General features: G+C 32.3%; 1 protein-coding gene across 1 annotated transcript; it reads right to left on the bottom strand.

Moving 5' to 3' along the window:
- Positions 1-6,674: 6,674 nt before the first annotated feature.
- On the bottom strand, positions 6,675-25,703 carry LOC127709149 (WAP four-disulfide core domain protein 5-like). Its single transcript, XM_052214514.1, has 7 exons — positions 25,583-25,703; positions 21,496-21,601; positions 20,523-20,581; positions 16,396-16,480; positions 10,136-10,194; positions 8,966-8,996; positions 6,675-6,916 (listed from the first exon to the last, which is right to left on the bottom strand). The coding sequence occupies exons 1-6, from the start codon at positions 25,628-25,630 to the stop codon at positions 8,967-8,969; spliced, it is 387 nt and encodes a 128-aa protein (XP_052070474.1). The 5' UTR covers positions 25,631-25,703; the 3' UTR covers positions 6,675-6,916; position 8,966.
- Between the last annotated feature and the right edge of the window lie 1,732 nt (positions 25,704-27,435).

The following is a 27,435-nucleotide window of genomic DNA, read 5'->3' as shown; positions in this document are numbered from 1 at the left end:
TATTTTGTAGTAAATTGTAATGTTGACTACGAGATTAACGTATTTTCATTGGTTGTTTTGAAATAGAATTTAATTCTTGGCAAATGAGAAATTTAAATGGCAAACCGTAAATAATGGACTGTACATTTAAACAATTAACAAATAAATGGATTCTCAATGCATCAGAAGTAGTTTTTGAATGCCATGTATAGAAACGCCCAGTGTTTACTGCACAAACTCCGCTAAAAATAACCATACAGAAGTTTAAAAGGATCAATGCACATGTTTCTCGACTGTGGGGTCAATTTAGTAAAAAAAAAAATGTGTTTTGGTTGAACAGATAAATTAAATAACGGATTATTTTGTTTACTGGCTACACCATTTTTCATGAATGACACTGAACATAAACACAAAAATGGCTGCAGAAAGTTCAAAACATAGACGATAACGACACAAACTGTTATTCTCATGTCCGTTGTGCATGTATAATGAATATGCACACACTATGACACAGCATAACAATACTATTTCTTATTGTTTGTCTCAAGCATAACTTGAAAAAATCGGTAAGCAGGCACACACACACATGGAAGTTTGAGTATTCATGCGCATGTCCTGAAATCCCGTAGATGAAAGAACAGGGTTTACATAAACATACAAAATGGCTGAAAATTCAAATCATGCATAATTTATAAGGGTCAATCATAAAAGCAAGTACAAACATAAATGATTGCTAGGGCATACACAAAGGGTTATACTTTAAATTCATACATAAATGTCAAAACAATCACCAAGAAATGAATATCAGGCATTTTAAATCTTCTTTGAATAAAACGTGGGAACTGCTGTCTCGAGTAGATTTGATATTAAAAATATTTTTCCGCGCGCGCCAGATCCGCGAAGTAATGTACCCTTCTGGTGCACTTAATATTTCCTTTAGTTTTTGGTGGAGTTCGTGTTGCTCAGTCTTTAGTTTTCTATGTAGTGCTTTGTGGACTTTTCAAATTTTGCAGCGGGAATTTATATACTCTTAATTCCATCAAATTTTCGGTTAACTTTCAGTTCATTTTTGTCAAAGCTATAAGCTTATTAACAAATATATAACTCTAACTTTTAAAAATCGTCATAAAAAACCATAAGTACTACATTTTTTTTTTGTAGAAAGAAACTCTAGTAGTATATGACCTAGCTATACTTCCGGTTGAGGCCGATGCCTTACGGCAGATTTGCAATCATATTACAATCTTTCCAAAAACTGAGGACGACAGACCCATGTCCGACAGGTTCATGATACTTAAGTAAATATACTAGATTTCAATTTTCGTAATCACAATACCGTACTCTTTTCCTTGATTATGACATTATCGAATGAAACTTACCACGAATTTGTACATACCATTGTGCAACATGACGGGTGACAGGAGTGTAGCAATATCTCTTCACCCTTCTGGTGCACTTAATATTTGTTTTTGTTTTTGGTGGAGTTCGCGTTGCTCAGTCTTTATTTTTCTATGTGGTGCTTTGTGGACTTTTCAAATTTTACAGCGGGAATTTACCCAAAAGGAACTTACTTTAAAAAAATCTTATACAGACATCAATAATTGTCCTTTTCTAGATTTTGGCACTTCAGTTTCACACGGGAAACTCTATACAATAGTTTACGACAAAAGGGACGATTTTTTCGTCTGTGATTGTTAATTTTCCATTTTTGACAGTGATGTTCATTTTGCCCCTTCTTACGGTGTGTTTATTTCACAACTTGTTCACTATGCCCGTATCTGTAGTTGCATTTTACATTTCAATGAACGTAGTTTTTGTATACAAGTAACTGGTAAATTTTTAAGTCAGGGATTTCAATACCACAAATTAATTAAAACCTTTACCAATTTTTTTCATAGATAAAAAGATTTCGTTAGAACGTTTGGCTGTGACTGTAGAGTTCTTATTAAAAACGGAATATCGCATCCTAATTTGTACTTTTTTTTTGTTTGAAAAATCAAAACATAACTGAATTTATATTGCTATATATGTACAATTATGGGAACGCATGATTCTACATTCGATCGATACTGTTTACCGTTTACTTATATTTTGGCATTGAACAAGGTGATGCGTTTTGTCTAATTCGGTAGGTCACATTCGGGGAAAAGGGGACGGTATTGTAGTTACGACAATTGGAACATATCCACTATCATCTGTGAAACGGATATTACATAAGGGTCAATCAATTCGTGATGGCGTCCGTAAAATTTACGAAGGGATAATTTCAACTTCACCACTTGGAACTCTCGGTTTAATAGCTTCCTTGTGAGCAACAACCCTCTATCGAGAAAACTATGATAGGAAATACAAGCCCTGGAATAACGTATCAACTGGGAGATATATACTCCGTATGCAGGCGCTTCTGGAATGTTGCTACATAGAAATGGAAAGTTCACAATTGGGAAGCTGAAATCATCTCTTTTGTCGTAAAGTTTTGTTTTCAACCGACCATCATTGTCAATTTCTAGATGTAAGTCAAGATATGAGACAGACTTAACTGTATCTGTTGTATCCTTAATCTGAAGCTCGATGGGATAGATGCGTTCAACATAGTCACCAAATTTTGAATTATTTAGTCAGAGAACATCATCTATATAGCGGAAAGTAAAATTAAAGGATACATCTTACTTCTTTTCTTTCTTCCTAAGAAGTTCCTGTATGAAGTTAGCCTCATATGAATAAAGGAACAAGTCGGCAAGAAGAGGGACACAGTTGGTTCCCATGGGAAAGCCGATTGTTTGTTGAAAAACACGTCCTCTAAACGTAACAAATATGTTGTCAATCAAGAAACCAAGCATCTTGATAATGTCAGTTTGACAGAATTTTTTGTTTGAATCACAGTGATTTTTTACAAAGTACGATTTATCCCACCCTAAGACAAGATACTTGTATCTACGTTGGCCATTCTTTTTTATGGAACAAATCAGGACCAACTCTTTAAATTTGTCGTTTAGTTTGGAATGGGGAATACTTGTGTAAAGTGTAGTAAAGTCAAATGTTTTAATACTATTGCAAGATGAAAGAGTCTTAGATTGTATGTACTCTAAAAAATCTTTGGAATTTTTTAGATCCACATCTGATTCACGCCACCTCTAGAATAGGTAGTTTCACAATAACTTTGTCGCCCGGCTTTGATTGCTGATAAAATTGATGTTAATAATTTAGGAAGAGGTTTCGTGGAGTACTTGGAAGATCCTGCAATATAACGTTGTTTGTAAGGACACTTTTGTAGTTTAGGTATCTAATACAGTGAAGGAAGATCCAGTTCTTCACCTTTGGTTGAAATTCCAAAGGAACATAGAACACACCTATGATTATCCAGGATTTCCTCCTTATTTATATATTATTTATACATTTGTCGTCGAACATTTTTTGCTAGACGCTGTAAGTTTATTCTCGACTTATGAGTTTTGAATCTCCCCTTGGTATCTTCTACCTGTTTTTTTATATCTACTACCTACGATAAATAAATCTATTTTATATCACCTCTGTGTAATAAATTGGACATTGATAAAGCTTTGCAAATACCGATTCACAGTTACATAGTTGATACAATTTCCAACTGCAATTGTTTTCGTAACGATGCGTTTTGAACTCGCCGTATAGGCAATTTGAAATAACCAAAAAGTAATATTAGGCATTATCAAATGCTGAAGATCAATTAACCAAGCATTTGTTGTCTAAACTTTTATGACATATGGTCTAAATAGACAAGTTATATCTTTCAAAAACTTTAAAACCTTACAAATACCGGTACTTCTGTTTTACAATCTTTTGGTAATATCCATTCAAAAATATGTATTCAATATAAAAAGGAGGTGTAGTATTAAATCCAGTTAGACATCTTTCAGTGCTGGGACTAAATGACCAGGATGTAAGCATGCATGCAAACGTCACCGTACGACCTTCAACAATGAGTAAGATCTATACCGTATAGAAAATAAGGAAAGACTCCGACATGACAAAATGTAAAATAATTCAAACGAAAAAACCAAAATGCAATAGCAGATATTTTACAAAGCTATTTTTACAGACCTTTGCCATATAGTTTCTACACTTGAAGGCTATGCCCCTGCCAATATTGTACACCAATAGGGTATAGCACGTACATTTCTAATAGTTAAGAAGGATGCAGCGAACAAAGTAAATAAAACTTTTCCTAAAGGGGTATGAGATCTAAATTAAGATATGATTTTGTTTTTGTTTCAAATATTTATAAAGACAGAATATAGAAATGATATTTAGCTATTTAGCAGTCAATTTGGTTCAATTTCGTTTAGATAAACTGAAAACATCATCGCTGGTCTATTATTGACTTGTAATTCAATTATGCAACTTCATTTAAATCCGTATTCATGCAACCTTAGTTTAACCTTTAGTGGAGATAGGCACGCATGTGTTCAGTAGGTGGTTCATTCATTAAATGGGAAAGAATATCAACATTGATAGTAAAACAAGAGAGACACTAGGAATAACCATTGTTGACTGCTCCGGCATACAAAAATTATTCTTATATAGGTAAAACGATGATATACATATATGTTTAATCTATAACATGAAATCAACAAACCTAGAAAAATCGTTATTATACGATTGCACGTGTTTGACTGTCTTTTTATTTTTTTATTTATATCAATATCGGGTTATATGACAGTCGGCAGTCTTCGGAGGTCTTCTCAATAGATAACTAGATGGCGTTTAGTCTAAGATATGCACGAAATGTAATATAACGAGTCCATGCAACTGTTTATTGTTTCTTTTGGACTTTTTTAAATTTGAATATATAATTTAGTATGTTATAAATCAAAATATGAGAATTTGGGTCAAATCGATGAACATGAAATTGACAGCTAATGCCCATTTAATATACTTCAGATTTTTATAGTTTGTTAGTATGTTGTGCTGTTACAACACTGTCCCACGTTAGTAGAAGAGTTGGGTGTCCGCAAACATGATGAACCCCGCCTCATCGATATGTGTCGGTCCCTATTCGGAAATTCAGTGGTGTTTCGTTGCGGTTTGTCATATTTGTTTTTTGCATTAAGCAGGACGTTAGTTTTCTCGTTTAAATTACCTTACATTTGTCATTTTGGCCTTTTTATAGCATGTTATGCGGTTTGGGTTTTGCAAGTTATTGAAAGCCATACTGTGACCTTTAGATGCCTACTTCTTCGTCAATTGGTCCCTGGTGGAGTTTTTTCTCATTGACAATCATACCACATCTTCTTATTTTTATAGTTCACAAGCATTGGCATCGATCACGTTTGCCATGTTGCTGTTAATCTACATTACAGAACAGAGGTCTAAATGTGAATATAGGAACTAAACCGTTTAGTATTCCGGCTTTCTGGAATATTGCCTTTATTTACACTCATGAATCAAGTGCGTGTGGTTAAACAATTGTCACAATTCTCGATTGATAAAGAGAATTAGAGAAAAAATGCCCAATTTCCATAGCAAAATTAATAGATTGTATCGTGTGCCAAGAAAAAGGCGTCTGATAAAATTTCGCCACATATATGATCCATTGCCTATGTTGCCCTTATAGCAATATCATCAACTTTATGTTAATTCATTAAATCGTGAAATTACCCAGCGACATATTTTCAAACCGAAAAGCTTATTTTGGTAGTTGTTGAAATATTTTGTACCTTTTTTTGTCATTTTGTGTTATTTCATGCAAATGAATCTCTAATGAAACAAAAAATTCTCTGAAATTGACATTATCAAGATGCTTGATTTCTTGATTGACAACGTATTTGTTACGTTTGGAGGACGTGTTTTTCAACAGACTGTCGGAATTCCAATGGGAACCAATTGTGCCCCTCTTCTTGCCGACTTGTTTCTTTATTATTATGAGGCTGACTTCATACAGGAACTTCTTAGGAAGAAAGATAAGAAGTTAGCAATATCCTTTAACTCTACGTTCCGCTATATAGATGATGTTCTCTCACTAAATAATACAAAATTGAACGAATCTATCCAATCGAACTAGAGATAAAGTATACTACAGATACAGTTAAGTCTGCCTCATATTTTGACTTACATCTAGAACTTGACAATGAGGGTCGGTTGAAAACAAAACTTTACGACAAGAGAGATGATTTCAGCTTCCCAATTGTGAACTTTCCATTTCTATGTAGCAACATCCCAGCAGCGCCTGCATACGGAGTATATATCTCCCAATTGATACGATATTCCCGGGCTTGTGTTTCCTATCATGATTTCTTTGATAGAGGATTGCTGTTCACAAGGAAGTTTTTAAACCAAGAGTTCCAAATGGTGAAGTTGAAGTCATCCCTTCGTAAATTTTACGGACGCCATCACGAGTTGGTTGACCGTTATGGAATAACCGTTTCACAGATGATAGTGGATATGTTCCTTATGTCGTAACTACAATACCCTCCCTTTTCACGAATGTGACTTACCCTTCCGGAGCACCTGAGATCAACCCCAGTTTTTGGTGGGTTTCGTGTTGCTTAGTCTTTGGTTTTCTATGTTGTGTCATCTGTATTATTATTTGTCTGTTTGTCTTTTTATTTTTTGCCATGGCGTTGTCAGTTTGTTTTCGATCTATGAGTTTGACTGTCTCTCTGGTATCTCTCGTCCCTCTTTTGAATAATACAAAAAATTGAAAAGTGCCATACGTAAATTTAATCAAATGGTAACAATATATAATTTCGATTAAAAACATTCAGATTAAAAATTTCTTTTAATACTTATCTGTTTGAAATATAATTTTTCATAAGAAAACGATAACATTTTATTGGAAACAAAGTTCTCCAAAATGTCTTTCCAATTACAGTAAGCATAATTCGAGAAAACAAATGTCCTGGTATTTTCACTTTAGATATAGCACAAGTCAAATATGTAGCATGAAAGACGTCTTCTTATACTGAAAGAAAAGAAATAAATCTTTTAAAAATTTTTGCAAGCCGGGACAAATCAAAAATTTAAAACAAATTAAATTTCATATTGGCTACATCCCGACTAAGCACGTTATACTCAGGAGTAAGAGAAAAAAACAGATAAGACTGAACATATTTTGACCGAGTAGGGTCGAATTTCGTATTGCGTTATAACATAGAAAATTAAAACTTGATTCAGTGTGTTAGTCTTTTACAAAGAATCATTTTTATCATATGTTAAAAGAGTTTTCGTCTTGATTATGCTTGTAACATTTACTGCTTGATGTGAAGCAGTCGTCAATCAACAAATTTATTTATCGGATATATGGCTTTTACACCGGATGCGCATTATAAGAATCTTAGAATATGTTTAATATTTGACGTTTGAAATTAAACAGTCGTCAATCAACTCGAATTAATATTTATGTACTTTTGGACACCTTTCAATGTTTTTTACTTGTCCGAGTGTACTGTAAACATATCTGTGAAAATTAAACAAATAATGTCAAGCAATTCAGCAGCAGAAATAAATACATAAGTGGGATGAAAGGAAAAATGAAAGTTGGACGGAGTGGACTTAACAATGAAAGTTTAACTGATTATAATCGTTCTTTTCTTAAGTCTCACTTTTTTTTTTATCCATATGGGATTTAATAACCTTTATGGGTTGATCAATATTAATTACCCGACAACAGTTTTCTTAAAATAAAGCGTATGTTTATGTAAATGTTAATGTTCAAATGTCAAAACTTTATCACTATAATAATTCGATCACATGTGTTGATCTTAAAATGCATGAAGTGTTTGCAAATGGACATAAAGCAAACAATAAATGCATTAATTCTTTATTCATAGAGAATAGAACGGAATCATTTAGAATGAGATTTCAAGGTAATGATCAGTTTTAGCTTGATTTATGCTTGAATTCTTTCCATAGTTCATAATTTAAGTTCAGTATTTTTTTTTTGTAATTCCAAACGCTTTCAAGGTTAATTGTAACCACTTTATATCAATCAAAACAATACAATAAAAAACATAAGCATGATGAGGGTAAAATACAAAGATTTCACCCACTAAATTAATTTTTACATATTCTGTAGCACTTCCCCGAAAATACAAATCAAACGCAAAGATATATTTAATACAGATATGACAGTTTTTTTTTCAAATCGATTGTATCATTGAAAAGTACACACATATATATACATAATCCAGTTATAAATGAAAAAAGATAATTGATTGAAGTAAACTGGCAAATCAAACACACCTACAACATGCGTGTGAAGTAGCTTATAACTATCACTAAATTTTAAATTTAGATTGAAAACTTATTTTTAAACTGACTAGTAAAACTAGTTTCACAATGTTTATATTCTGTCACTAATTCTGATTGGTTATCTGCTTAACTATTGGCTCCACCAAAAGGCAGGATATACCTTACCTAATAATGATTTCGTGGTTCAGCTAGCAAGGAAGCTAACCAAAAATTCTACCTTTACTTACACACTCAAGTCATTCTGATGTAATAGAGTTAAGCGTCCACTCTGTGTTTTTGTTAGATGTATTTCTATTTGTATCCATGTGATGAGTTGAGCCTTTTTGAACTGATTTTTATAGTTCGTTCTTATGTTGCACCGTAACACCACTGTCCCAGGTTATGGTGAGGGTTGGGATCCCGCTAAAATGTTTAACCCCGCCACATTCTGTTTGTATGTGCCTGTTTATATATTTAGAGGTTTCGGTGTATTTGTGTTTCTATCCCTTTCTCCATTGATCCGCTTCAATATATCACCATTGAAACAGAGCTCAGTTTAGGCTCCAAGCAAATTTACAATTTAACGCAAGGGAAGATAGTTTTGTAGCAAAATTACATATCCATCATTTACATTAAACAACCTTTTGTATCAGATACCTATCCCTATCCCTATTTTGATGAAATATACGTTGCATAATTCTGTGTAGTATTTTGTCTCCAAGAATAATTCGATATTAAAGTTATAAAGCTGTTGATAACTATGACTTACTACCACACTTACCTTAAATAGAGTTCACGTCGGGTGCTAAAATCTGTAGAAAATAATAAAACTTTACGAAAATATATAGCATGGTTAATAAATTATTATAATTTGTCGTAAAGTTTTGTTCTTAATCAACTTTTTATAAAAATTGCTCAATTGAATTCAAGGTATGAGGCAGAATTAACTGGTATCTTTTATTATTTAAAGTTCGAAGGGCTAGATGCGTTAACATATTTTTAAGCATAGTCACCTAACATTGATTTATCTAGTGAGAATACATCATTTATATAGCGGAACGTGATATTTCAGGATGATACTAGCTTGCTTTCAAATACAAGAGGAGCTTATGTTTGGAGTCTGTCTCATAATATTAAATAAATCAGTCGGCAACAAGAGGAGCACCGTTGGGTCCAATAGGAATTGTGATTGTGTGCTTTAAAACATGTCATTCAAACGGAACAAATGTGATGGCAGTTATGAAATTAATTCCATATGGATTCCCACCATAATAAATGAAAAATAATAACATACTACAGTGTACTCCTTAGTTTGCCATATTGAAATCTTTCTAAAATCCAGCATCTTGATAATGCCAGTCTCGGTGACGATTGGACAAAACATGAGACTTCTTCTTTCAATCTGTCTTTAAGTTGAGAATTAGGAATCATAGGACAAATGTTTTATTTTATTTCAAGAGGAAAGAGACTTAGATTGTAAGTACTCGTACAAATCTATTGTTTTGTTTTATATCATATCAATATCAATATTAGGTTCATAACAGATGAATGTAGCCGAGTCTTCATAGATCCATGAAATAATTAATTCTAATTTGTATAAATGACCTCACAACATTTACCCATTCGGAAAGAGTACTCACGCCTTTTATTTCACGTTCAGTCCATTGCCTGACATAATCCGCGATAAAATCAACTAACATGTTAAAGTAGTGTTTCCAATTTATGGATTTAGAACTAGTTATTGAATGTTCATTGGATTGTTAAGAAACGGTCAAAATAGGTAGGCTGTTTTACAAAATAATAAATGAATAAACCTTAACATAAGGTTAAACAGATATTCTTGTTAATCAAAGAACGATACATTTGCGAATATTTTTTGTTAGTTAAAGTACTTGTTTCACATTCTTTCTAACGGTTTACCTATGTTAATGAAATCAATAAGCCAACAAACCTTCTTTACTTTTTCTTTGCACGAAGTTCCACAGGAAGGATTATAACAGCACATTTGGCCTGTAGACGAAATCAGGACATTAAGATTACACAATGTGTTAGATTATGATTCAAATAAATTAGGATACGTAATTCTGTTAAAAACACTTTCAATTCTTAATCAGATATATATCTAACACTATGTCTAAACTACCCCGGCAAAAAATGTTTGGATTCGATGGTATCTAATATCCGGCACGGTGACGGAACATCAACAGACAGAGAAAAGGTAGTTTTCTGTTTATTTATTTGTTATTTTTATGATATCGAAGAATATATATACATATACTAGACGTTCCCTTGTCACCATCTTACGGTGTTTATATATCTCAACTTGTTCGATTCGCTCGTGTATGTAACAATGTTTTAGATTTTAACGAGAGAAATTTATGTATTACTGAAAAATTATTACACCAGGGTTTTCGATATCACAAACTAGTCAAAACATTTACTAAATTTTATCATCGGTATAAGGACATCATTCGTAAATATAGCTCAACATACAGACTTCTTACACGTTCTGGTTTTTCACATCCAATTTTTTATGGAAATATTCTTTATAAAGCACAAAAATGTCAGTATTCACCTCTGAAGCTAACAAAACCTTTAAATAGACTTATTACGAAGGGATATAGTTACGATACTGTTGTCAGGTCATTAAAGATTGCATATTTTGGCGTTAATATTGATTCACTTATAGGGTCTTTGCATCGGAACTAAACACATTTATTTAAAAACCAGTTGTTGGCATGACACGGGTTATGTTTTTCTCATATATGTTATGATGGTATGATACAAAACCCCTAACGGGAAGGTTGTGCCTGATATTCATATGATGAAGACATAATCTTTCAATCAGTTTAATTGAAGTCTGGAGCTGGCATGTCAGTTAACTGCTAGTAGTCTGTTGTTATTTATGTATTACTGTCATTTTGTTTATTTTCTTTGGTTACATCTTCTGACATCAGACTCGGACTTCTCTTGAACTGAATTTTAATGTGCGTATTGTTATGCGTTTACTTTTCTACATTGGCTAGAGGTATAGGGGGAGGGTTGAGATCTCATAAACATGTTTAACCCCGCCGCATTTTTGTGCCTGTCCCAAGTCAGGAGCCTCTAGCCTTTGTTAGTCTTGTATTATTTTTAATTTTAGTTTCTTGTGTACAATTTGGAGTTTAGTATGGCGTTCATTATCACTGAACTAGTATATATATTTGTTAAGGGGCCAGCTGAAGGACGGCTCCGGGTGCGGGAATTTCTCGCTGCATTGAAGACCTGTTGGTGACCTTCTGCTGTTTACTGTTCTATGGTCGGGTTGTTGTCTTTTTGACACATTCCCCATTTCCATTCTCAATTTTATATATAACTATTTTCTGTTGTGAGATGTAATATTTTCTACAACCGTTCTAGATTAACGGAGAAATAAGTAAAAATGCACGTCAAAATGACGAATTGAGTGAACCTTGCTTCGAATTTGTTTAATTTCTCGATAAATTGTTCACATGGTACGTAAAGAAAGGTACGGAAAGAAAGATATTGACATTGAGATTGCAAAACTAGTCACTTTGAGCACCTCAATACTTGTATTTCTGTGTATGGAACGAAAGAAATGGGTCATTTCAAAACGGAAGCACCCGGTTTTGTCAATGTGTATAACCCGGTTTTGTCCTAGATTTCACAAGGCAGAACCCGGTTTTGTCAAAGAAAGAAAATGCATAATTGCATAACATAATTGAACTTCAGCGTTTAAAAGGAGTTTGGTGGCTCGTTGGGAAACGATTTCTTACAGATGACAAATTATTATTTATTTGAATCTGTAAACACTTCAATTCTTACTTTATTCGAACAAAAATAATTATAATTTTGCTTTGCATTTAAAAAAAAACTTTAACTGCGAAACAGATAGAAATGACGGTTAAAACGCAAATTGAGGTATAAGCTCTCTATACGTTTGTTTTTTTATACGAATAATGTAAATTTGAGTGTTTAAACTTAAAATTACCGTTTATGGTCTTAAAAATTGAAGGACGCACATTTGGTATGTGATTTTCTTGCACAACAGTATGGTTATCTTTATAAGTAATACAATCTACCTAGTGGTTTAATCTTTCCTATGAACGTTTAAAATAAATCTTCTTAAGGCTAAATGTTCATTATAAGGCATGATAATCAGATAAATGTATATATGCATGCAGAATCGCAAAAGAAAATGAATGTTTATGGTGAGAAAAGGATTACAATAATCATGCATTACAAATCAAATCTATTTAGCCCTAATTGTAACTATAATACTAAATATAAATTAGTATGATAGTCACAGGCCATCGAGAAAATGCAATAATCATTATTTTATTAATAGTTGTATAAATAAACGGTTCTGTAATCTCTCCATTGTGTTATGATTATCGTACATTGACGTTGGTCAATATATTATTGACAATATATAGGGACGGATTCAGGTTTTTTCAAAGTGGGCGTAATTTAAACAGCTTAGTATTTACATACCGCAGAGCGTAGCGAAGCGAACAATGTTTTGGACGAATTTATGCTAAAAAAGAATCGTAAAAAAAAGATTCAATATTTTTTGGGCCATCAAAGGTGGGGGTGGGGGCGTGCGACCTATACGCCACCTGGATTCGCCACTGATGTTATATAACTAAATTGATACCAACTTTAAAATTAAAAAAAGAAAGCAGGGACACCCGTGAAATTTGATGTATGTGAGTAGGATTATCATGTTTATTCAAAAAAATCACATTGATATTTTGGAATTTTCGGAATGCGCGACCAAGGGATGCAAATTCGTAGCGGCTTGAACTATTTGTATGAAGCTTCATATGTCAGAAGTTAGAAGGCCTGAGTGCAACATACCTCGCACACAGATGTTTTATGTAACGATGTTTCTATCTGTCATATGTCCATTGCCCTTGACCTCATTTTCATGGTTCAGCGATTTCCTAACAAAATGAATAGCTGATAATGGTTGATATCTATGATCAAGGTTAACATTTCGTGTTCAAGTCCGTATCTCTAATACCATAAATATTAGGTCAACTATATTTGCTCGTATGGCGCACATGACTATTTGTGTGACCTTGAACTTATTTTCTTGATTAATTGGTAAATGTTAAGTTTTTTTTTGGTTTTAATGATTGTAATATGTTCATGTGCGTCTGGCAGGTTTCATCAGACCTTGACTTTTTTTATTGTTCCATGAACAATGTTAATTTTATGTGATACTTTTATTAAATAAATTATCAAACAGACCTTCAAAATAAATTCAACAACGATCATTCAAGCAGTTGCAACATGTCAGTGCCTACACTCTTGTATAAATAATATGAAGTATTCATTTTTGTTAAAAAAAAGCAATTTAAGTTGTTTTGCCATGTCCGATTAGTTAATCTCGTTCGTGTAAGCCTTAATTATGGATTGTTAGACATTTTTTTTTTATTTCAAGAACGGTGCAATCTTGTTTGGAATTCTTGGTTGGTTTTAGCTCACCTGACCCAAAGGGAAAAAATAGCTTTTTTTCATCACTTGGCCTCCGTCGTCCGTCGTCTTCCGTTAATTTTTTTTTCAGAAATATTCTCCTCTGAAATTACTGGGCTACAATACATTTAACAAAACTTATCCACAATCTTATGTCGGTTTTAAAAGTTCTAACGAACTTATGTTTAACTGCTTTTCATCATCATTGGGGTATCTATTTAAAAAAATTTTGATGACCCCGCTTGTCAACAAAGATGACCGACATGGCTTAAAATAGAACATAGGGGATGCAAGTTTTGTCTATTATTTGAAAACAGCTATAGATAGAGAAATTTTAACTGGAGCAGATATGTACATAATGTTGAGCTCTACCTTTTGTCCATATACATCAAAACTCTCACACGAATTCTTATAGAAGTTATTGTCCTTAAATGACAGATTTCTTATTTTTTATCCATTTGCAATGCATAAAAGTTATATAGCAAAAATGATCAGCAAGACAATATATACTAATAAGTCGACTTGGTCGATATCCTTATAAGAATTATTGACCTTCAATTAAAAGTTTTACTATTTCTTTGCGTTTTTGCCAATTATCTTACAAAAATCTTCTCCTCTTTAACAATTTAATTAAACTTAACCACACGCTTTATTGAGGTATCTGGTTTAAAAACCAACATGATCAGCCATTTGTAAATTAATTTTTTTGTTTCAGGGTACCAGTGTAAACGTTGATTTTCATCAAATAAACAAAACCTGGTTCTATACATAGACAAAACCGTGTCATTGTGTAGTAAACAACATTGACCAAACCGGGTGCTTCCGTTTTGACATGAACCATTTCTTTCGTTCCATACACAGAAATACAAGTATTGAGGTGCTCAAAGTGACTAGTTTTGCAATCTCCATGTCAATATCTTTCTTTCCGTACCTTTCTTTCCGAACCGTGTGAACAATTTAACGAGAAATTAAACAAATTCGAAGCAAGGTTCACTCAATTCGTCATTTTGACGTGCATTTTTACTTATTTCTCCGTTAATCTAGAACGGTTGTAGAAAATATTACATCTTAAAATAGAAAATAGTTATGTATGTATATATATTCTTCGATATCATAAAAATAACAATTAAAAAATCAGAAAACTACCTTTTCTCTGTCTATTGATGTTCCGTCACCGTGCCGGATATTAGATACCATCGAGTCCAAACATTTTTTGCTGGGGTAGTTTAGACACAGTGTCTAAGTCGTGTCCTTTAGACAATATATTGAGTACTAAGTCTACCTCATATCTTGACTTACATCTAGAAATTGACAATGACGGTCGGTTGAAAACAAAACTTTACGACAAAGGGATGATTTCAGCTTCCCAATTGTGAACTTTCCATTTCTATGTAGCAACATTCCAGCAGCGCTTGTATACGGATTATATAACTCCCAGTTGATACGATATTCCAGGGCTTGTATTTCCTGTCATGATTTCCGTGATAGAGGGATGCTGCTCACAAGGAAGCTATTTAACCAAGAGTTCCATTTAATAAATTTGAAATCATCCCTTCATAAATTTTACGGACGCCATCACGAGTTGGTTGAACGTTATGGAATATCCGTTTCACAGATGATACCGGATATGTTCCCATTGTCAACTACATTCCCGTCCCATTTTTAACGAATGTGACCTGGCGAATTAGACTTTAAGTATTACAAATGAAAGTGAATCAAAAAAGCCCCTTCAGAACATTAAATTCTAGGAATAAAATAGATGTCGTGTTTACGTCAGTCAGACGTCAACTGAAAAGTAAAAGACATCTAGAGGCAAAGCTATGGTCTTTAACAATAGACACGTTAAATCAAAGAAAAAAACTTTAAAGTTATTTAACTGTATACATTTGAAATAATGAATTGCGATTAAATTGCCTTTTTGTCTTTTTTTATTTTTGGCCATGGCGTTGTCAGTTTGTTTTCGATCTATGAGTATGACTGTCCCTCTGGTATCTTATGTCCCTCTCTTGCACATTGACAATTTTTGCCCTCAACTGGAGAATGACACTATTTTACATACCACATATAACTCTTTACTATTTTAAGTATCATTAATTTTTCTACATTTATTTCGTGTTTTTCAAGGTGGATTATGACCCGACGTTAAGCAATCAACAATCAATATATCATTCAAAGAGGGATGAAAATCAAATCTTCAAAAAAAATGAATCCAATCAAAAAAAATATTTCCGAATTATCTAGGTGTAAAATATGAGCTAATTTCATACACCAAATAAATCGTTTTAATATTGGTATTGATCGTTATTAGATTTCAAAGCGTCCAACACGTGCATCAATTTCAACAAACAGATGCTGGACAAGGAACAGGGGTGCGATCTGGTAATTATCAGAATAGTTAATTCACTATTGATTCCCATTACTTTCTATGAGTGTTATTATCTTAAAAAAACAATTGTTCTCTTTACTGGAATATCACGTGTCATTCCATGGGCACGTCAATGTCGATTCGTCTTTATACTAACAAAAACTAATCGGAGATAAAATGTTATCTGGTATAAATAGCAGATCTTAATGGCATTCATTTACCATTCCTGAAGATATTATGGTGTAAAAACAACCTTTACTTCTACAGATTGTAGAAACTCGCAGTGGCTTGTAAATGATTATATCATATTTGATAAACTTATATTTTGTTTTCAAAAAAAAAGAAAAAGCAATATTTATATTTACCTGTATTACAGTCCTGATCTGAGTTACACAGTTGTTGATATCTAAAGCAAACGAAGTCATCAACTGGACATCCCGGTAGTTGTATCTATGAGAATCGTTATTAGATGATTATTTTTGTTGGAATAACAACTCAATATTCATGGAAAAATACTGTTAGAGTACCTACATTTTATCTACTAAAGGGTTAGACGATTTATGATAACATAGCAGTATTTTTGTATCTTTGTACTGTTTGGTCTTCTTATCTGTGTCTGTCAGTCTTGCTTATCAAATTAAATTGATGAATGTATTCCAAAATATAATAAAAAGGATTGATAAGTTTACCCGGATCGTATCTATAATTGAAAAGTACTTTTCTTCTTATCATCAATGTTCAAATTTCGTAAATCAATTAAATACAGACACATCAAGACAATATAAAAAAACCCTGAGATAATCGTATAAACACCGAAAGGAGCAAAATGTGCAAGACAATGAACGTCGGCATGATAAGCGTTACCTACCGCGCATGAACCAACCGCCATGCGATTCCATGTTCACTCAAATGTCAAAATCAGAAATAGGAAAAAATCAGTAAAATTACAGATCAAACAACTATATTAGTAACTAAAACTCAAAGACCGCGAGACCATGTCACTAGTGAGTTGAAACACCGACAATTTGTATCGTTTAGTGATGGTCACTTAAAAATTTATGTAGTGTCGATTTCAGTTGTCTTCCTTAGAACTCAGTTGGAGCAGTTTTATGTGTAATGAGCACACCTCTGTTGATAAAGTAAGTGTGAGAATTTACGAGCGTGAACTAAGATATAAACACCATACGATTGAGCAGAAGGTATGTTACTGCTGAGAAATGGAAAGACAATTGGAAAGTTTAAATCATCACGTTTGTCATAGATTCTAATTTGAATTATTCATCTGTGTTGATATTAAAGAACAGGCCCAGATATGAAACAGACCTTCTACTTTCGGTAGTGTTCTTTATCTCAAATTGGGTTATATTATATGTACTCAATCAAATGTGGGTTATTGAGTGACAGAACAACACCAATATATCTGAAAGAGAATTTAAAGAACTTTGTAAAAGAGAGGCGAAAGATACCAAAGAGACATTAAAACTAATGAGTCGAACTTAAACTGAAAACGCCATTGCAAAAAAAAGAAAAATACCAAAGACTGAGCAGCACGAACCAACCAACAAACCGGGGTAATCCGGAAGGGTAAGCAGATCCTGCTCCACATGTGGCATCCGTCATGTTGCTCATGTAAGTACAAATCCGATGATAAGTCTGATTCGGTAGGTCACATTCGAGTAAAAGAGGACGGGATTGTGGTTACGACAGTTTGGAACATATCCGTTGTTATCTGTGAAACAGATATTCCATAACGATACATGAGCAGCACGACGAATGCCACACGTGGATCAGGATCTGCTTATCCTTCCAGAGCACCTGAGATCCCCCTGTTTTGGTCGGGTTCGTGTTTCTCAGTCTCTTGTTTTCTATGTTGTGTTTTGTTTACTGTTGTTCGTCGTAATTTGGTCGTTTTTCCGTTTTTACCATGGCATTGTCAATTCGTTTTTGACTTCTGAATATCACTTTGGTATCTTTGCCTTTTTCTATCATTTCTTATCATAAGTTAAAGAATTAATCACGGTCTGATTAAATTTACTGATTAAATCCTCAATATTTCTATGGAATAAAATTTCAATTCATACATCTCATTTAAATTCAATACGTATATTGGAAATATTAGATCTTGCATTCAAGAAGATTATTCGAGCATTGACCTCTCTAATGTTCTGCTAATGATATAGAAAACTTCTATAAAATTTAAAAGAATAATTGTATGGAACATGCTAAATCACTGCCCCGGTTTATATAAAAACGCCTTACAAATTGTCAGTTTCATCAGAATTACAACAAACTAGTAGCGGCGATAAGGTCATAGTAGTTATGCTTAAAATATGATACAAATAAAGAATTAAAAACATATTAAAATTATGTTAGCATTGCTTGGACTACTATTGCAAACGGAATGGTGACAATTTCCAATTTTGTACTTTTCCATAATTTTCTTTTTGTGTTTCATAAATGATAATCAATAAGTTCTGTTATTGGAAGTTTAATGTTTGCAGATAATTTATTGATAATGTCAGAATCAAAAGGAGGTCTTAAGGAAAGCTTAGATAAATTTTCTTCTTACTGTGATAAATGGCAACTAACTGTTAATTGAAAAAAAAGACTATGGTGCTTGGTCGTCGTCATAAAAAGACGCAAAATACAATATTTAATTGCATGCACACTGTTCTAGAATCAGTAAATGAATTTAAGTTTTTAGGCAACTTGCACTCACAAAATGGAAATTTATTGTCATCTGCTGAATCACTTTCGAAAAAAGCTCTTAAAGTTATGTACTCTATCAAAAGCTATACACGTGGCCTGTACCAATAGCCAGCAAATTGATCTGTTCATTTATTTGATTCTCTAGTTCGTCCTATTCTTACATATAATTGTGAAATTTGGTATATTGATGTGTACAGATCATACTATGGTGCAATTGCTTGAGCCAGAAAAAATATTTCCTTTGGATAGACTCAATTTTATAGAGTCCCCAGAAAAAAATCACAATAAGTTTTGTAAATTTGCACTTGGAATGAAGAAATGTGCTAGTTATATTGCCTCTATATCAGAATAAGAGGATTCTCCTTTTATTGTTTCATTGCCACACAGTCACGTTTTTATGAAGACCGACTTTTGAATGAAAACTCATCTGATTTACTTAAAGGGTGTTATTCCCTTTAAAAGTCACTTCATGATCAAGGTATATACTTATGGTACTCATATGTAAATCACATTAGGTCCGACAATAATATTAGCAAATCCAAAGATGAATCATCTAAAACCAAATACAGAGCCTGTAAGAATCTTATTTAAAGATAATATAAAAATGAACTTTAGCAAAGCTATAAAGAAATATACGACAATAAGATATCATCTCTTGATCAAAATAGTAAACTTCTTTTGTTTAAGGATATAAAAAACTGAACATAAACAAAAATTTTATTTGGCATACCCTAGTCTTGGTACAAGAAAACTTAGCAAGTGAAATATTTAGGCTACTTTATTAAACAGTCTATGGAACTGAGGACAGGGGGCACTTGAGGTCATTTGTTGTGTTGAGTGTTTAATATTTTGTTTTATTTTTATGTATTTGTCATCATTATATTGGTGTTTATACATGTAATTGTTATTACGCCTTTGGCCCTCTTTTGGGTGTAATTTGTGCTTAATAAAGTGTATACAGATTTTGAAAATGTTAAGTATGAGCACAACAAACTTAATACTAATTATTGATTAAAAATATGAAGTTATTAATACGTCATAATATTTGAAAACTTATTTAATTTATTTCTTGAATTGTTTCTTGATTTCTATATACGTTTATAAGCTTTGTGCAAATTTGAAGTTACTAAAAGCCCTTTATATATATAATATATATCGTCCTTAATATCTCTGTAATATTACCAAAAGGACGTTGCAATTGTACGTTACTTCAACAACATATTTCGTAATTAAATAAATAATATTTTTAATATTTTAATATTTACATACTCAATAGTGTGTTAAAATTACATTGTTAGGCAATTTATATATATATATATATATAGGGCGCCGGAAACGGTGCAGGTGGTGTTTCCACGATGTCACAGACGCTTGGGATCGAATCCCGCTGAGGGAAGAACAACAATTTGCTAACGCAAATTTGAAGATCTAACATTTTTGGGCTAAATTTGAAACGAATTATATATATATGGTGTTAGTCCTGTATAACCACGCGTTATCCGATGGAGAATGTCTGTCATAAAGTTGTCACATGTTTAGACGTGTATAATAAAATTAAAATTTGATGTGGCGGCATGGTAATTAACATTATCATCCTTTACGACAGACAAAATAGTTGATCTGAAAGGTACACCATTTACTTGCCACTATACATCATGTACTGTGTTATTATATATAGCAGTTTGCCTAATTAGATGATGCATGTCAAGAGTCAAGAATGATATCTGTGTATTCTAGTATTGCGCATCCATAAACATAGTACAAATTCACAAAGAAAGCTTACCAGTAGAGGATTTTTGCAATTGTTTGATCCACAGTCTGTTGGACAGCATTTCATACCATCTACAAACAATTAAAAAATATCTTCATTACATAGCAATGACATTCAATATTCGTTTTACTAAAATAGTTTTGAAATGAAAAGTCTTTGATATATTTAGGTAACTGCACTTAAGAATAAGACAGTTGTTTTTCATTCGTTTGCTGTGTTTGCTTTTTTGATTTTGCCATTTGATGAAGACTTTTCGTTTTGAATTTTCCTTGTAGTTTTTTTTTTTTTTTTTTTTTTTGGTACTTTTGTTATATTCCTATTTTCAGACAATGTGGATACAATCTTGTAAATTCTACATATTTAAAATGTTTGACCAAAAAAGAATAATTTGGTATCTGAAAGTCGATATAAATATAGATTTATTATTAGTTAGACTTTTGCTTTGGTTACGAATGTCCTCCTAACATATAAATGTAGTGCAGCGGAATGTAACAACTTAATTATGCAGGTTAGATTAAGGGTTTTACAGTTGACACAATAAAACAGACATGTTTCGAAAACAGTCTTACATTTCGAAAGACAACAAAAGCCACAAATGGACATTCTTGAACCCTGAGGGCTTCACGCAGTTAACATAAAACAATGTCAATTCTCTCTTAATGTATATCGCGATAATGACATTAGTGTAAGGGAGTTTTTTAACTGGTTTAAAATGTTGCTATGGGAATACGTTCTCCGTATCAAAAAGAAAATTGTCCAGAGAGGTTCGTTTTGTTAAATCTTCAGTTTTCTGTATTGTGTTTTATGAGATATTGTTCGTCTTTTTGTCGTTAGAGTTTTTGATTGAACTCTTCGAATGTTTTACCTCTCCTTTGTCAACTAAATTCATCAACAATTAAATTAATTTCAAATTATTTTTTAACATAATTCTAATTTGGGCTTTGAATTATTCTTAATTTGTAATTAATAATACAGTAATATATACCTTCACAATCTGAGTCTTCGCCAAAGCAATTGGAACTAATTTTAGCTAATGAACAATCTGTGATAGGATTCACTAAAGGGGGACAAACGCCATGTACTGTCTGAGTCTAAAATAAATTGGTGAATATAACCAGAATTCTTGATAAATCGATTATTCTATTGAATAAAAGACTATTATTGTTGATTCCTATCAAACATGGGATTTACATGCATTGGCTCACAATTAAAATATCAACATCAGTTGCAGTTTGAATGTCACCGGAGATCAAAATTAACATTTCTGTTGGTGTTGCTGGCTAGGAAATTTAATAAATCATTTTTGATGCAAGTCTTTGTGTATTTGCATACATTTAAACAGTGAAGCGTTTGGGTTTCGAGAACGTCTTTGCCTCATCATATCTAATTCGAAATGAAATGTCTTCTCTGACCACTTCGAAGTACAAACGTTCTGAACTGTCCCTTGAGAATACACAAAAATGCATTCATTTCATGCCTCATGTGTCGTTGTTCTCTTATATTTGGTGCGTTTCCCCAGTTTTAGTTTGTAACCCGGATTTGTTTTTATCTCTATCGATTTATGAGTTTCGAACAGCGGTATACCACTGTTGCCTTTATTTATACTTTCATTTTCCATTTCGCGAACGCTCGGTGAAATGATATTGACAAATATAATGCCTACCTATTTTAAAATTATCATGGATCATGAGATGAACGAATTATTTCTAAAAAAAAATAGAATATACTTTGAAATATTTATTTGAATATGAAAATATTTTTTATGTGAACTGGCCGAAAAGAAGTGAAATCGAACAATCAACTTGAACCTTTACTTCTTTATTGCTACATAGAAATATTAAACAGAAACTTACGAACAAAAAGTAATAAAATATCATTATATGTAATGTTTACGAAGTTAAAAAAATGTATAGGATTATTTTCAGGGGGGATATATAACCGAAAGACCAATAGCTAATATTAATTTCTGAAAACAAAAGGGATGTTTTACTTAATGTAGTTCTGAGATCATGCATATACATAAATCTTTTCACGGTGTTCAATTATTCAAGTTAATCAAAGTGATTTGAAATTGAATGTATATACTGGCATTTGTTTGGTATCAATTTATAAAATTCATTCATGAAAAAAGAGTGATGTAAACTTACATTAATACGGGAAACCAAAAACGGCGTAATAAACCCAACAACAGTATCCAAAAAACAAATTAAAGACCAAGCACAAAGAAACCAAACAAAGAAACCGAGGAAATTCTTAAATTCTTAAATTCTCAACAAGGATGCGCAGATCCGACTCAATATGTTTATGTGGCACCGGTTGTGTTGCTCATGCCAAATACAAGTTTTATGATTTCTCATTCTTTGATGTCACAAATAAGGAAAAGAGGATGTATCAGATCATTGGTGTAGAGAAGCTGTTAGTAATATAGTGATTGGTGAAAATCTTGGCATCCATGTATTAAAATATCAAATGAAGACTGTCAATACCTATATAAGGATATCCCGTCAACTGTAGCAAATACTGTGATGGTTTTTCTTAAGTCATAGATGTTAAGCAGATTTCAGGACTACGCAACCAGGAAGATAAGTCTATACTATGTACCATGTTTGTATCCTATTGTTGGCTTATAAAATACCAATTAAAACCAACTTAGACGACGCAATGTATTATTGTATATGTAATATTTTTATATGAATTATTCATTAGACATTGAGGACATAAAATTAGCAAACGTCTGATTTACAACATAATCAGTAAAAAAAATAAAATAAAAAAATAAACAGTGTACTTCATTCTGTAAAACAAACCACCATGAAGTAACAAGAATAACAATCTGTATAAAGAAATTGAATAAGTATTAAAATTATAAACTCATCATAGATACCAGGCTTAAAATTGTGTACATCAGACGCGCGTTTCGTCTAGAAAAGAATCACCAGTTGCACACTTCTCTTGTAAACAAAATTACTAGTGACACTTGATAGTTACTCGTGTGAAATTATTCAAGAAGAGAACAGATCACAAAAACGGATTGGTTACTGTTTCTTGTCTAAGAATAAGAAATTACCAATTCATAGACCAACGGTACTTGTGAATTATTTTGTTCCTATATATGTTCAAATACGCATGTTTGAAATGAAAACCTTTTTTCTAAAATAAACTAGCATATATTTAAAATGCTAGAATTACTTCTGTTTGATGTATTTGATCACTACTTCTTATATTTGTGTATAATTCCCGGTTGATCAATTAGGGAGTTGATAAGAAACTAAGCTTCCAACTCTCTGAGGCATTTGATCGTTTATCAATTTGGGAATTCGTTTTAGATCCCCTTTGTTCATAACGCTCCTTAAGTTCTATATATTTATGCAACCCATGCTTTCAAAAAAGTATTAGGAAAAATACCAAACTCCAAGGCAAATTCAAAAAGGGACAAGTCCATAAAAAGCAAACGTTAGAGCATATCAACCAACGGAACCAATGGAAAATAACTTTCATATATCTGACTTGGTACAGGCATTTTTCGAAGAAAATGGGGGGCAAACCTGTTTTAATAGCTAGCTAACCTTCCATGTGTATGACAGTTGTTTAAAGTTCCTTTATATTGACAAAATTGGGTGAGCAATCCGAAAAGACATAATTAGTTACTGTGACAATAATTGGGATCCAGCAGCGAAAGCTATGTTTGGGTTTGAGTGTTCTTGATTAAGCCAAATCCAGAAAAGCGCTTTGTACGCACAAAACTCATGAAGTGCTATTTTCATTCTCCAGTAGAAATTGTAGCCGCATAACAGTGGAAAAGATCATTTATCCGAAAAATTTTCTCTCTTGCCTACAAAAATTAATAGGACACGGTAAAAATCTGTCTAATTAAAGCACAACGGTCAAAAGAAGAAATACTTTGCTATATATTGCTTCGAACACCTTTCTTATCATTGTAGCACAAATCACACAGAATACATGTCTGGGTTGGTTTAAAAGACTTACAGCTTTATTGAGAAGAAGTGAACAAAGCACAAGTTAACCAATATTGATTGAGATTAAGGGATGCAAGTACATAAAACTAAATCCTTTGGAGGTCAACATGTATACAGTCTTCAACAATAAACAGTTGTCTTTATACTATTTAAGATTTAACTTGTTCCGTAATGTCAATGGAAACTCTGAGTGTTACTGATGAAGCTAATGGTCTGTCCTGAGTACCGTGTTCAGCCCTAGTTTATGTTGGAGACGGTGTTGATTATTTTAAGTGTTATGTTTAGTGTTGTGTGAACGGGCAGTAGTCTTTTCGTCGTTATTGTACTCTCTATTTTACTTGAATTTATGATTTAAATAAACCCGTATTGCACCTTTTCTCTTTTTGTTTGACTCTGTATTACAGAAATTGTCGTCCGAGTTACAGTATGAAATTAATTCTGCTTCCGCTTCCGGAGCACCTGAGATCACCCTCGGTTGTTGATTGGGTTCGTGTCGTTAAGTCTTTAGTTTTCTATGTTGTTAACTATGTATTGTTATTTGTATTTTAGTGGATTTTAGTCTTTTGCCATAGCATTGTCAGTTTGTTTTCGACTTATGAGTTTGAAAATCTTTTTGGTGTCTTTCGCCTCTCTTTTAATTATAATTATAATTATATAATATGAAAATAAAAGATAAGCTAATAAGTAAAATATTCATGAATATGTCCTGATGCAAATATGGTGTAATGTTGATAAGGTGATATGCAACTTTGAATTCCAAACTCATTTAAGACAATAATTAATTATGTACATCTGTAACACGCAGAAAAAAAAGTTTATGATTTATTTTTCTTTAAACATTTCAATTGATGAAACAACTAACCAAAACAATAATTTTTCTGTAAAGACAGTTTCAACTCGGGAAGATTTATGGCTCCTTATGTTGCAGTGCCAGTAGAGATATAGAAAATAGAACCGTTGAAGATTCTGAGATTATCACTATATCTTTGAATTTGTCAGTTTTTATGGACTTCCCCTTTTTGAATTTGTCTTGGGGTCAGTATTTTTGTTATACTTTTTTCATATCTATGTATATACATATAAGCTAACACTTACATATCCATAATGACAAAAACTAAGCAAAACTATCCAAATCGACCACATAGCAAACAATCTCGACAGAAATTACTAGAGTCTTCTCAATAGCGATAACCGCACTGGTTTAATTTTTCAACATATAGTCACAGTAAAGTCTATAGATTTAATAACTGCCTACGTAAAAACACGTCATTATTTGACAGTTGAATATAATGCATATGTTTCTTTTGCAATAAACATGGATAAGATGCAACAAAAGCATGGATACAATAGCTTCAATTCTCGTTTTTTTAATAAAGCAATGACAAAAAGTTTTAAATCAGTATTCTAAATTATTAACAAAAGCCGGCTGTTTATTCATTGTTGCGAATATATGATTGTGAACAAGCATGTCATATTAAACCCTCGAGATTTTTCCGATTTACTTTACATTTTAGCTTTAACAACATAGTCCACATGAGTTGGTTTAAATGGTATGTTTTACATATATTACGTTTGACTAGAAAAGTAAAATGATATTGGACTGTTCAACTAAAATCAAATCGGCATAAATCGTATTGTTAAACCTATACCAAATTTTAAACTTGTTTGGTAAACAAACAATTCATAATATTTCATACATTTCTTAAGATTGCAAAATGACATAAAACCCCTCTTAATTTTTTTCCGATTTTTGTGATTTTTAAATTTATGTAAACTAATTGAATTGGAGGATAATTCTCATTTTTGATATTGCAATAAATATTGATAATCTGCTCACTGAAAAAGGCTACGGCTTTTGACATTTCGTCATTTTAGATTGCTAGAATGTTATAAAAGGACTTCGAAATTTTCCATTTAAAAATTGAACTTTCTAGTTTATTTTTATACAAAAAAAACATATCTTTTTAAAATGACAGAATAACGTTTGTTGTACTTTTTTCAACTGTGTTTCGTATTGGCTGATTAGTGTAAGGTTTACTTCGTATGTCCAAATCTGAAGTTAACCTGATTATGTCAGAAATATTTCAGTTTCCAAGCACATTAAGATATATAAGCTTCAAGCTGTGTCTTTCATTGTGATTAGGCATCTAAACATATAAAAAAGAAACTTTGAAGCTACAGGAGAAGGATAGCATAAAAAAGTATACCAACAATACCGAACTACAAGGTAAATTCAAAAAGGGGAAATCCACCAAAACTAACAAAATCAAACGTTATCAACCAAATGAACGAGTGAAAAACAACTGTCAGATTCCTGAATTGGTATCTTCCGAAAGAAATGGTAGTTTAAACTTGGTTTTATAGCTAGCTTATCCTCCCACTGTTATGACAGTTGTCTATAGTTCCGTTATATTGACAATATAGGTAAAAAACATAATAGGTAAATGAGACAATCATTGATCATTGGCATACATATTACGAAAAAGGGAACACAAAAAATAGCCAGCATTATACGAATGATTATCAAAAATGAGGAAACTACACCACATAGAAAATTTTAAAACAATATAGGTCTAAAGAAAAAGGAGAACATCACCACAATTACAAAAAAAAAGAAACAGGAACAATAACTGTTTACACAATATTATTCAGACAATAAAGGTTAAGAAGCAATACTACGCGAAAAAATAAACGGGGAAAACTCATGTGTCATGGATGGGTAAGCTGTTCACCTTATGCACTCTTATGGTGATGACAAGTAACATACCAGTAATATGTTGCACAAATACTTTGATGATCTATCTAGTTCTAGTTGTATGTAAATAAACATGTTGCTTCAGACGAGTGTCTATATTACTACATGAACACCAAATAAAAATCACTTTTACGGTAATTATGTATTGATTTAGTGAAAACAATTGTGAGGAGAACGTAATCAGAAAGATATG

Source organism: Mytilus californianus, unplaced genomic scaffold (genome assembly GCF_021869535.1).
Source record: "Mytilus californianus isolate M0D057914Y unplaced genomic scaffold, xbMytCali1.0.p SCAF_7, whole genome shotgun sequence".
Classification (NCBI taxonomy): Eukaryota; Metazoa; Mollusca; class Bivalvia; order Mytilida; family Mytilidae; genus Mytilus; species Mytilus californianus.
This window is presented reverse-complemented; position numbering and strand designations above follow the sequence as displayed.